The sequence below is a fragment of the Berghia stephanieae genome, chromosome 3 (assembly GCF_034508935.2).
Source record: "Berghia stephanieae isolate SIO BIC M18660-M18661 chromosome 3, UCSD_Bste_1.3, whole genome shotgun sequence".
Taxonomy (NCBI): domain Eukaryota; kingdom Metazoa; phylum Mollusca; class Gastropoda; order Nudibranchia; family Aeolidiidae; genus Berghia; species Berghia stephanieae.
Genome location: NC_088362.1, coordinates 39915726 through 39929965, shown reverse-complemented (window position 1 = coordinate 39929965; position 14240 = coordinate 39915726). Strand labels below are relative to the sequence as shown.

Sequence of the window (14240 nt, the reverse complement as noted above, 5' to 3'; positions counted from 1 at the left end):
AAGCGTAGTAAAAGGAGGAAAGAGGAGGAGGAGGAGGAAGAAAAGCAGCAGCAGTAGGAAGATGAGAAAGAGGAGGGCGAGAAATAGAGTAGTGAGTAGTATATGGGTAGTAGTAGTAGTAGTAGATAGTAGTAGTAGTAGTAGTAGTAAGTAGTTAGTAGTAGTATAGTAGTAAGTAGTAGTATAGTAGTAAGTAGTAGTAGTAGTAGTATAGTATAGTAAGTAGTAGTAGTATTAGTAGTAGTAGTAGTAGTAGTAGTAGTAGTAGTTAGTAGTAGTAGTATAGTAGTAGTAGTAAGTAGTAGTAGTAGTAGTAGTAGTAGTAGTAGTAGTAGTAGTAGTAGTATAGAGTAGTATTATTATTAGTAGTAGTAGTAGTAGTAGTAGTAGTAGTAGTAGTAGTAGTAGTAGTAGTAGTAGTAGTAATAGTAGTAGTAGTAGTAGTAATAGTAGTAGTAGTAGTACAAGGAGGAGGAGGAGGAGATTGTGGTGGTGGATGTGGAGGTGATGAAAGTGGAGGAGGAGAGAGAGTAGCAGGGGGAAGAATTAGAAGAATCTAGTGCTGGTGGAGATTGAGAAGGAGGAGGAGGAGAAGAAATTGCAGCTCCATTGCGAGGAGGAGGAGGAGGATTACAATGGAGAGAAGAAAAAGTGGGAGAGGGTAAAGAACAATAGATAGAAGGAAGATAAAGATGTAAGGAGGTGTAACGCAACAACAACAACAACAGCAGCAGGAGGAGGAGGAGGAGGAGGAGGAGGAAAAGGGGAGAGAGAGAGAGGAGAAAATTTTAATTTATTAAGAAAGAAAGAGAGAGAGAAGGGGGTGAAGGAGAGAAAGGGAGAAAAAAGTATGAGAGAGTGTGTGAGTGTGTGTTGAGAGAGAGAGAGGGAGATAAGGGTATGTGTGTGTGGGGGGGTGAGATGAGGAAGGAGTAGAGAGAAGTAAGAGAGAGAGATGAGGATGGAGTAGAGAGAAAAAAGTATGAGAGTATGTGAGTGTGTGCTGAGAGAGAGAGAGAATTTTCCTCCCACGATGCTAACGATTCAACAGACACAAGCATAGTGAGAGAGTGATGAATGAATATGCACAATGCACACTCCAAAGAGGCGTGTTGGTTATGTGATAAAGGGCGAAAAGATTGCTTACATTAACATTGACCCATTCTTCTTCTTTTCTTCTTCTTTTTTTGGGGCCTACCTCATTACCATAGGCCTGCACAGTAAATTTTGGTATGCCGTCATTTTTAGGGTGAGCTGGAAATGTTAGCTGAATAGCATTTAATTTCACTATACACCTTTAGTAAGCTTACCTTAAGAGGAATGTTCGAGATATTGATGGGTTCGGTTAAATAACTGATACTGTAAGTACGAATAGACACTCCGAAAATTTATTATTGCCTTTACGGAACAATGTTGACACCCAAACCTATTTTTAAAATGAATAGATAGATTATTATTACATGGGAGTATCAAGAGAGGTTTTAAATTGTCATCATTTTTTTTTTGAGGATGAGATTATTATTACTTAAAAGTATCAAAAGAGGTTAAAAATGACGTCATCATTTTATGTTGCAGATGGGCTAGAATAGTCTAGAATCAATAATACTCGCAAGAAAGCAAACGGTCAAATTAAGCACTGAGTATTGTGACCTAGCAGATTGTCTTAGTATTAATTTGAGTCAACGGGTGATAGAATTATCCTGAAATTAGTAAACGTTTGCAACTTACTCTTATATCAGTCTGTAAAAAATAGTTTTATTTTAGATTTGCTTGTGCTCAATGATAAAAATTTAAAACATTGGCAGTATGTAACAATGTTGTTAAAGAATGGATTTTGAGCTAGTTTGCTCTCCTTTGTAGCTTTGATGGGGGTTCTTATTGTTTTCTAAAATATAAAATTAATTCTTTAGTTTTATTAATGTTCAATTCAAGACAGTTATCACACCAAGACACAAATTTATTATTCCTCTTTTGTATTGACTTTTATCACGATGAGATATTAAGCCTTGTATAGTGATTTTGTTGGCAAGTTTTAATAAAGGGACACTGATATTTGAGTTGTGGCAATTGTTCGTGGAAAGAATGAACCACATGGGTGAGATTACTCGGGTTTATGTTATTATTTATGATTTCCCCCCTATTCCCGTCCATATATTTCGACTTAAATGTTTGCCAGCACATGAATGGAAAATGATGAAAGTTTCTGTGCTGTCGATGCTATTGGATCTTATTTATACTTAAAACCAATACATCTACTTATTTTGTATAACTTGTATGGTATTATTTACTTTTTGACAGAGAAGACTTTTGATAACCAGTGTTCTAAAGACTATGAATGCCAGGATACATTGTCTTGTTTAAGTACCAAGTGTACCTGTAAGTCCAACGAGTACATTAAAGGAAATGGATGTGAAGAAAGTAAGTCTCCATAACAATCCAAATGTAAAGAAATAATTGCTCTTGATTTTTATATTTTGTTATACATACATACACACACACACACACACCCAATTACACACACACACACACACACACACACACACACATTTAAGGGGCTGAATTATATCAGTATTCTCACCTCTGATTCTTTTTATGTCTCAACATTGTTTCTGCACTTCCTGCATCACCAGAGCAGAATGAAATGTCAAAATGGTTTCCTATGAATACTGTTGGTTGTGTCCCATATGTTTATTTTGGCCTTTATGTTTATGTGCGTGTATGTGTGCGTCTGTCTGTATATATATATATATATATATATATATATATATATATAGAGAGAGAGAGAGAGAGAGAGAGAGAGAGTATGCTGATGACATCACACACATATATCATCCACAGTTGCTTCCCTTGTGAGACCATTGTAACTTCCGATCTCATTGCTTACATTGGGAACTTCAACTGATTGTTGCCGAGTCAACACAAAACTGTCAAAATGCGAGGATTTGTGCTGTCTATGGATGCCATAAATGCACATAGAAATAAGTAAATTAATAGAATACCAATTAAAGGAAAAAATTACCCAACAAATAAATCAGTCGATGGATAGACGTTCTATACGCAAGATGCATCAAAATACATGTGGATTTTGTGGCCGAATGGGTAAAGTTGGCTGTCTTAGAAGCAGGGCTGAGAATCTTCTGCCTAAAGATGGATTTCCGCCTAAACGGTGGTTTATCTCCACCCATTACTATCACAATTCCGCCTTTAAAAAAAAAGACTTAGCACAACCACTACATCAACATCCCTACCACAACTACTACTACAACCACCACCACATCATCATCCCAGGACCACTACCACATCATCATCCTTACCACTACTACTACAACCACCACCACATCATCATCCTTATCACAACTATAACCACCACTACACCATCATCCCTACTACAATTACTACAACCACTACCACACCATTATCCCTAAGACCACTACTACTACGGCCACTACCATATTATCATCCCTACCATCACTACTACTACAACTACCACCGTATCATCATCCCTACCACCATTATTACTACAATTACCAACACATCATCATCCCTACCAGCACTACTACTACAACCACCAATCATCATCCTTACCACTACTACTACAACCACTACCACATCATCATCCCTACCACAACTACTACAACCACCACTACTGCATCATCCCTACCACAACTACTACAACCACTACCACACCATTATCCCCAAGAGCACTACTACTACAACTACCACCATATTATCACTCATCCCTACCACTACTACTACTACAACCACCACCATATCATCATCCCTACCACCAGTATTACTACAACTACCACCAGATCATCATCCCTACCACCACCACTACTACTACAACCACCACCACATCATCATCCCTTCCACTACAACTACATCATTACCACCACCCCTACTACTACCACCGCCACATCATTATCCCTATCACTTCTACTACAACCACCTTCACATCATCATCCCAGGACCATACCACTAATACCAGATCATCATCCTTACCACCACTACTACAACTACCACCACCACCATCATCCCTATCACAACTACTAAAACCTCCACCACATCATCATCCCTACCACCACTACTTCTACAACCACCCCATCATCATCCCTACCACCATTACTACAAATACAACCATTACACTTTCAACTTTTGAAAGTTCCTCAGAGTAGTGGAGTCATAAATTGTTGCGAGACACATTTGGAATTGCATCTCAGTAAATTTTAATGAAATTCAAATTTATAGCTTATAGTCGCATGGATGGGTCATGATCTACGCACTGAAAAATTTCCTCTTTTTTTGTGACTAGTCATTCTCACCGTTGTAGAAGGCATGTCGAGATCGGCACTTTTTTCCTTTCTATTTCTACAGATTATTGAAAAAAAAAAATGCCCCCCCCCCCCCCCCCCACAACCTTTAAAAAAATTTTTTCTTTTCTTTTAAATCTTTCTTTCTCTCTTCTAGATCCTTTCTATATATCGAATATTGCAATTTCTAATTTTTATACCAACTCCGATCTCAAAAAGTGCACACTAAAAGAATAAATAGATTTTTTTAAAAATTCAGAGGGCAATCAAATGGTCAGATAGAACAAAAATATTTTTGCAAATATAATATAAAATATCTTGCTCAGAAACAATATAATCAAGGCAAAAAAGGAGGGATCGGAAAAAGAAAAAGAAACTCGTTAAGAAACAACGATATATTCAGAGACATAAACAAATAAATAAATACATAATCTCGATCAGGATCAGAGAAAAAAAATTATATTAAAAATATTTTTAAAACAAAACAAACAAACAAAATAAATTAATGGAAAACAAAAACAAATTTCACTTTTTTTTTTCACTCAAAGTGATGGGTCACTTGTATAGTGCCCAGAGCTTGTGTTTTACACGAGAATGGGCGCTGTATAAATGTTTATTATTATTATTATTATTATTATTATTATTATTATTATTATTATTATTATTATTATTATTATTTTACGATTTTATGTGATATGGATCAATCCCATTCAGACATTCAATTTTTTCTTTGTAGCGTTTTTTCGATACAGGATCCATTGTGTTGAAAGAATTGGTCGCCATTTTGAAGAAATCTGTACTGTAATAAAGGGAATGAACCGTGTAAAATGTCAACAATTAACTCCCTTAGTCCTTACCGCATACTCTCTCTCTCTATGTGGTGTGTGTTTGTGATGAAGGGGGGGGGGGGGGGGGGGGGGGGGGGGCGGGAGTTTGATATTTTTGTCATGTGGGATTATTAAGGTGAAGGTGGATTGTTGACAGTAAAAAATTGTTTTTTTGTGGCATTTGTTAAAATTTTCTTTATTTTCTTTTCTGTTAAGTTTAGCTTGCTTTGGGTTCTAAACTAGGCATTGGTTATATTTTTGTTGTTTTGGCTGAGCAGCTTTTTTGTTTTGAGATGATGTCCCATGTGCTGTTTTGAATGGTATTGGCATATCCAGACATGCTTACTTAGTATTGTGGATGTTCTTTTTTATTTTGTCGCATTTTCAAGCGGAGGTGCGTTCATTTTAAAATAGTCTTGTCTGTCATAAAAAAAAGAATTATAGCGCCTCTCAGGCGATGTCTCATCCTACATACCAAATGTTGCATGCGACCCCTTGTAAAATGCTTTCAGCACATATAGTGGCTATAATAAAAACTCAAGCTTTTGTTTCTGGTGGGGCTCCTGACCTCCCGTAGTGGGCAGGGAGGTACTTACTATCTCCCCATAAATCTGTCTTCCAACATGCTTACTCTCTACAACTTTGGATGAGATTACTTGGTTTTGTCCTAGCCCTGACCGGATACCCTGGTTTGGAGGGAAACAGTCAATACGCAAGCAAAAATTTGAAGTTCTTAAAATATGAATTTGCTCTCATTTTCTTATTTATGTATGGATTTTCAAAATTTTAAAAGTGTTTTCCATGACTCTCAGAATGCTTTATGAATATAGTAAGCAATTTTAAATGTTCACAAATAGTCTCTAAGTATCAGACAAGACAAATATGTTGTCAGTCATATAAAAATAATTACATTATTTTAGTTATGTGTCTGCAGATTACATTCTAAATTTTGAATGTGCAGTGTAATTTTAATTCTATAATCATCTGAAGTAAAAAAGGTATTGAGGTGTGTAACTATAACTTACATCCGAGTCAACAGATCCAGCCTTTCTTCTTATAAAGTGACTGGCTCAGTAGGAAGAGTACAGAGAAAACTGGGCTAAAACACACTTCAGACTAGCATATAATCTTAATGGTACCAACTTTTACATATTACTTGTACATCAATACAGTCACGTTGAAATCAAGAACAGTGAAATTAAATTCATAGAGAGGTGTTAAAATTTATAGAAAGTTACAAAATTACGACAACCCAGTGTGCAAGAATGAACAATATTGGAAGTAACTTGTATTTTACTTGTAAAAACAAGGAACTCCTTTGTTGTAAAAGTTCATTATTGTATTCTCTTTTCTTTTTTAATATATTGCTATCAAAATTAAGTTTTTACTTTTTCATTTTAGAGAGACACAAATATCTAGTTTGAATTGAAATGGCATAAAAGTGTCACAGCACTACAAAATTTCTGAATATAATACTCCACTAAGTTCCTAATTGTACTGCATTGTTCCTATGTACTGGCATATTTCTATATTTTATGCTTTAGCCTGATTTTGCGATAAATATGCTACACTATCTTCTCAACAATTGTGCATGAGTCTGACATTTCAATGTATTATTGTCGATGTGCACATAAGATATAATAAACAAAAAATGTTGGGACTAAACTGGTACTTTGAGTTTTTTTCAGATTAGTGTGCTATGTCTAAACCATAAGTATCTTGTATCACATACCAGTTATCAAGTTTGTCATGGTCTAAAATGAATATTAAGAGCTGCTCGACTATGCATAAAATAAAGATGTGAAGAATAAGGCCCCAGAATTTACTAATTACTTTAAAATGAAGAACAAATAACAATTTGTTTAAGATGATATAAAAAGAAAGATGAAATTTAATTAAATGAAATGAATAATGGTGATTACGGTTACAAACAGAAGTATGAAGATATTACGTATCTTATGGTACTATAACATAATCCGGGTAGACTTGTGGGGTTCCACTTCCAGTTGAGAAGGGTTGTATTATTCCTCCGACCAGCTCAGGCTTGATTCTTTTCTCGACAGTGACTGAACTGGCAAAGGCAAAAGCTCCGGCGTCTTGATGGGTGGAAATCAAAATTCAGCAAATATTCACAAAGTCCCGAGAGATAAAAATCTTTAAATATATACAAATAATGTGAGGAATGGAGTGGCTGGCCGTCCGGGCATAGATTGTAGAGAGAAGTGAGTCAAGAAGATTAGACCTATCAGCTTTTATAATAAGTGTCTACGTGACAGAATGTAGAACGAAAAGTATTCACTAGTTTGAAATTAATTCAAGGGAAGGCTATTAAGGGAAAGATAACTTAATATTAGAAGGTAAAGTTTTTCTAAGCCTACCGAAATATAACTGGAGTGAGATGAATTCAGTTCTTACTAAAATAAAACTTTAACAAAATAAATGTGAATAATCGTTACTGTGAAAAGTTGTGCTACGTAAATGGTCAATTTGTGAGCCATTCACATGATAAAACGTGAAATGTGACATGTGATTTGAGATACTTAAGTTGTGACTTTAATTCTCTGTTATTCACTGATTAAAATTTTCTTTCTAGAGAAGACATTTGGTCAAACCTGTGCTGATAACAGTGAATGTCAAGACACTATTAGCTGTATAGGAAACAAGTGTGACTGTGATGGGTCCTCACAATACAATGATGGAACAAAGTGTTTCTCTAGTATGTTTTTGATTGATTTTTTTTTTCTCATAGCTTCCCATTCCCTCCTCCCTCCCTCTCTCTTATTTAAAAGAGTAAATTACTACTCTTTTCCGTAAGTCTCTGCACTGATAGATGGGCATTGGAATGAGGTTGCTTTAATTTGTCTATGTGTGTGTGTGTGTGTGTGTGTGTGTGTGTGTGTGTGTTTATGTGAGTTTGTTTTCATTTGCCTTTATGATTTAATAGCAATATATTTTATAACTTTCGAAATGTAATAATGCTGTACTAATAATTCAGATAGTCAGGTAACCAGGATTCTCTCTTCTTTTTCCTGGAAGAAGGTTTTGTTTTAATACGTCTGGTGAATTGTTAAGAATAAGTCGAGTGTATTAAATTTATGTGTTTTACAGTCATTGATTTGATTCCAAAAATATGATATTGATTAAATTACTTTCAATTAATCTCAGCCAGATTCAAGTCTCTTACCATCCAAAATAGGGTTTGATATTGTTAGCTTTTATTTCTGTTAGATCTTCACATATTGACACACTGATATATTTGACATAGTTTGGTAGTCTATATCCTAATTATTCTATTAGTTCTTTTTAAACCTTTTGTTAATTTATATTTTGCAAAATGTTATCTCTGTTTTGTTTTCTGTAAGGTTTTTTTAATTAAAAATTTTTTAAAAATAATTTTAATTTGTTAATTCTTTTAAATTGCTATCAATACACATCTACCACCAGTATTTGCTATATCCCTGTCTTTTCTGTAAATTTCAAATTCTTCTAAATTTTGTTCTGAGTTTGTGATATTTTCGTTTAGCCATGTTTCAATGTCATGTGATAACATATTGATTTCCATTCCTCACTATGCATTAAATGCTGCAATTTTATTTTTCAAATTTTGAAAAATTATGACTAATGATTCAAGGGCTTGAATTTTACTTAGTTTCTTTGTGTATCTGTCATTTAGTTTAAAATTAAGCTTGCTTGTGCTTTGGTGTTGTTTTGGTTGGATCAATGAATGATTGAAAATGCTGTTGTTGTCAAATTGTTGTCGTTCTTTATATACATGGTTGGCGTAGTTGTTATAGTTGTTGCTTTTATGATTTCAGGAAAATCTAGAACACAGTCCTGCACAAACATTGACAAAGAATGTAAAGAAACTTTGCAGTGTTCTGGTGATCAGTGTATTTGTGAAAGCAACAGATACCTTGATTCTGGTGGACAATGTCAATTAAGTAAGTCCTGGATTATTTTTGTACAAGTTCATACCCATTACACATGAACTGCCGACCTCGAGCTCTGTAGAATTTAAGTCACTACATTTATACCAATTGTATTATCCCAAGACTATAATATTAACAATAGCCCAGTCCATTTGGGTGAAGTGCTCTTTATTCCATGTTTTCATTATTAAAGTTACTCAAATTTTTTCACCTTCCACAATAAAAAAGAGTAATTCCTCCTTTTCCCCAATCTTGCAATCTGGAATATTGTCTAGATACAGATAATATTTTATTAGATTGTGCGGACTGCCATGCTGTCTCTAACCATGCTACATGCTACATCAAAGGTTATTGGGTTGCCTACACAACTGCTTGAATTCACATTGTCTTATGGATTATTTATTACCTTATTAGAGCAGTCATTGGTCAGTAGTAAACATCAAAGGTTATTGGGTTGCCTGGATGGGGTTCCTGACCTCCCATAGTGGGCAGGGAGGTACATACTGTGTCCTCTATCCCCCTATATCTATTTTCCAACATGCTTTTTGTCTTTGTCTTGGAATGAGATATCTTGGTTTTGTCCTGGCCCTGGTCGGAGTCCTGGCTGGGAGGGAAACAGTCAGATTCATAGTTATTGTTTGGGGAGATATTTTTTTCCTTGTAAATCATCTCTGTTATCTATTATTATATTTTGTTATTTTGAATGTATAATGTAAGCATTTGAGTTTATTCCTCTTTGTTGGATTTTATGCTTGTGTCCGGATGAGACTTATAGGTGATCTCAAAGTACATTGGTGGTATGCTCTTGGAATCTATATCTGATCCCTATTTATTCCCAGTTCCCCTTTGTCTTACTTTCTCTGGGGTGCTTTAATTGTAATTCTAGAACTTTTTACTATCCCATTTTCTTTTTTTTTACTGGCACTGATATAACCTAAATGTGTTGCAAGCACTGTAAAACCCTTTAAAAAAAAACAAAAAAAAAAAAAAACAATTATTGGGTTGCCTACACTTGCTTTACATGTGCATTATATAGAATACTCTAATATGATGCAATAATTATTGCTGTTCATGATAGAAAAATTTTGACAGTAATTATATTTGATGAAGAAATTTGAATCCTCTTTCATATCTTTTTCCAATCAATTATAGTCGTAGGTTAAAATGCTGCCTCTCCTAGGCAAAAGGATCTTGCAAATTTCCTGAAATAAAAACCATTTTGACTATGTGACTATTCTCCTTGTAAAGTTGCAGTGACAACACTCTTGGCCTTTATGCAATTCATCAATAAGCATGAGTATTCATCAGAAATGTTTTTTTCTCATTTACAGAAAAAAACAGGGACTCTTCTTGTACCGAAACAATTGAATGCCAGGATGGTTTGTCATGTTTAAATAATATCTGTAATTGTATCAGCAATATACAATATTGGGACGGATCTACCTGTCAAACCCGTAAGTCTGCCCAGGATTTGTATTCTTTTTTCTTTCATAACAATTGAGACTACAAGATTCCAGGTTGTTTAACATCAATATAAGCATCTCTCCTTTTTCAAAAAGTCTTAATTATTTGTATCTGTTCCGACCAACATTCAGCTTATGCTCTCTTGAAATACATCAATTAACTTTTGAAACAATTATCAATTTTAGATTATGAGAACGAGATTATGAAATAGTACAGAATCTGGTTAAAGTAAATTACAGGCATAAATTTAAATATTCTCCTCTTGTATTCATCTGAGGTGATAATTATGAAATGTTCATTTCACAATACAATGAGACAAAAGTCTTATGTATTGCAGATGGAAAAAAATGCAAACAAAAGTTGCAAGTTCTTAAAATGATTTTAAGAACACAGGTTATAAACAGGTTATAAAGAACGTGAGTTTACACTAGATATCTTTCACTTTAGTTAACTACCGCCTCACCCCCAATGGGAATCTGGGTGGGGATCCTGACCTCCCATAGCGGGCAGGGAGGTACATACTGTGTCTTCTATCCCCTTATATCTGTTTTCCAACTTGCTTTCTGTCTTTGTCTTGGAGTGAGATTGCTTGGTTTTGTCCTAACCTTGGTCGGAGTCTTTGGTTGAGAGGGAAACAGTCGAATGTATAGTTATTGCTTTGGGAGATGATATTTTTTTCCTTGTAAATCATCTCTATGTTATGTACTGTATTATGTTTTATTTACATGCTATAATTGATTTGTTAACATTTGAGTGTATTCCTCTTAGTGGGGACCTGTGCTTTTGTCTGGATGAGACTTTTAGGTGATCTCAACCTAAGTACTTTGATGGTGTGCTCTTGGAATCTACATCTGTTTCCTATTTGAACAAATTCTCCTTTGTCTTACCTTTTCTTGGGTGCTTTAATTGAATTCTATAACTTTTTACTATCCCATTTCTTCCTTTTTACTGGCGCTGATATGACCGTAATGTGTTGCAAGCGCCGTAAAACCCTCAAAAACAAAAACAAACTCAATGGGAATGACCCACCGTCGATGACGGGGAGACCACCGTGTGGTTACGTCATTACAGATGTCCAGAACGTGAGAACTGGCCTATATTTATCCCTGCGGGTAGAATGCACCGCTTGGATTTCATTGTCAGTCAGGCTATAGGACAGATTTCGTAAAATCTTTCATTTTTACACTGCAATTGCTGACCATACACTTCTTCTATATTTTTCTATTTTATATGGATATAACGGCCACATTTTCATCTTCAAGACGAAATTATTTTCATTGATATCAAGAAATGGTGAGTATACTTTATTCTCTCTTGAAAAATGTATATTTTCCTATTTAAAATTAACCTGAAAAATATTTTTAATTTATTTAAAAAATTCAAATTGATGTTATCTGAGTTTTGTTACCCTAACACATGGTAGTAAATATAAGAGTAATAATCTACTTTTAATATAGCATTTATTTCAACGATTTGTAATGACAGGTTACTGCACAATGAATGTGTAAACACATCTTGTCTAATTCTTTGTTGGCTATCAAAATAGTCCCGTATTCAGACAAACTCCTGAGACATAAGAACACGAGTTCAATTGTGATGATAACGTTATTGTTGTTGTTGTTTTATGGTGATGATGATGATGTTGATGATGATAGCGCAGTAATAGTAGTAGTAGTAGTAGTAATAGTAGTAGTGGTAGTAATAGTAGTAGTACACACAGACACACACACACTCAGAGAGAGAGAGTGTGTGTGTGTGTGTGTGTGTATAAAACTCATGTACGCACATTTTTAGCACGGAATGATTTTTATTGCTTGTTCAGTCAAGTTCTCATGATTTTCTGTGAAAATTGAACTTTGAACCTATAACTTTCACACCGATTTGCCATTCCGTCTTCATAATTCGCACCTTCCCTCGATATTCTTCTACATCGCCCGTTGGTACAGTCAACGGGCGTGAGAAAAGAGGGTAGATAGATATATTATGACATCATCAAAAAGCGATGCGATCAAACGTGGCGCATGATTATGTAACATCAAAAGCCCGGTGGACTGCGCTACAAGGCGGAACATTCGAGGGGATATGTGATTTGAGTGGGAGGGGCTTATTTGACTTTGCTGATGGCCGACTGGTGGACGATTGAAATTATAATTGTCCTTTTTCAGCAGCCAATTGGAAATGGGTAATTGTAAACATCTGATTGGCGCTCCATGGATAGAAATCCGTTTGGAGGTCATGGGATGAAATTGCTGGAGAGGTGGAGTAAATTTGAAATGAATTGAAAGTAATTTGGGGCGTTGTGTCTTCTATCCCCTTATGTCTGTTTTCCAACATGCTTTCTGTCTTTGTCTTGGAATGAGATTACTTGGTTTTTTTCCTGGCCATGGTCGGAGGGAAACAGTCGAATGCATAGTTATTGTTTTGGGAGATGATATTTTTTTCCTTGTAAATCATCTCTCTGTTATGTATTATTATATGTGTTATTTTTAATGTATAATGTTAGCATTTGAGTGTGTTCCTCTTTGTCAGATTTTGTTCTTTTGTCCGGATGAGACTTATAGGTGATCTCAAACTAAGTACATAGGTGGTATGCTCTTGGAATCTACATCTGATCCCTATTTGTTTCCAGTTCCCCTTTGTCTTACTTTCTCTTGGGTGCTTCAAATCTAATTCTAGAACTTTTTACTATCCCATTTTCTTCATTTTTACTGGTGCTGATATAACCTAAATGTGTTGCAAGCGCCGTAAAACCCTTAAAAACAAAAAAAAAAAACAATAGGTGTCAAATAAGACTCTCGCAAATGCTACAGTAAACTTCTTTCTTTATCTTATTTTTGCTAAAAATATTTCAGAGTGGGTATATAGGCGGATTCCATTTTGAATAACGGGCATTTAGAACTATATTTTAAAGGAAAATTATTACGTTATTATTATTAGCAGGCATCTAAGCGATCACTATCGTATTATTACTAACAATCAATAATATTATTATAACTCTTATTATTATTATTATTATTATTATTATTATTATTATTATTATTATTATTATTATTATTATTATTATTATTATTATTATTATTATTATTATTATCATCATCATCATCATCAATATCAATAATAACTAATGATTTTTTTTCTTTACTCAGTTGATGGTCATACTGAAAACAAGCATTGTCTCAATGCAAATGGACTCTGTCGAATAAGCTGTGAAAGGGCTCAAATGAGATATGTGGTTAAAAAACATTTCATGCAAACCGCTCCAGAATTAGCAAGTGAAGTTCCACATGTGAAAAAAAGAAGACAGAACGTTGGTTAATTAGATGCTGTTTCTGTGACATGTAACAATCAACTGTTCTTTACAATAATCGTGAGGTTTTACGTATGTTAATAAAAAGTATAAAAATGTGTTAAGATCTATGCAAAGTTCAGAGGAATACTTATAACTTATTTTTACCTATGATTGTCAATTTATTTTAAAATAACAGTTCATTTTGATTATCTGATCATTAATCCTCCCCCTCCCTTCCTTTTCAATGCGTTTATCACGATTTTTTATCGTCAAAAAATGGATACTATTTATTTTTTACTATTATTATTATTATTATTATTATTATTAATATTATTATTATTATTATTATTATTATTATTATTATTATTATTATTATTATTATTATTATTATTATTATTATTATTATTATTATTTTTATTAT

General features: G+C 34.2%; 1 protein-coding gene across 1 annotated transcript in view; it reads left to right on the top strand.

The window, feature by feature from the left end:
* The window catches only part of LOC144967706 (uncharacterized), a gene marked incomplete in the record, with an annotated part of 192257 nt that overhangs the window by 68601 nt on the left and 109416 nt on the right, over nt 1-14240 (top strand). The window contains 4 exon segments of the mRNA XM_078905248.1: nt 2299-2418; nt 7731-7853; nt 8953-9078; nt 10398-10520. Of these exon segments, the coding sequence (XP_078761374.1) occupies nt 2299-2418; nt 7731-7853; nt 8953-9078; nt 10398-10520 (492 nt within the window).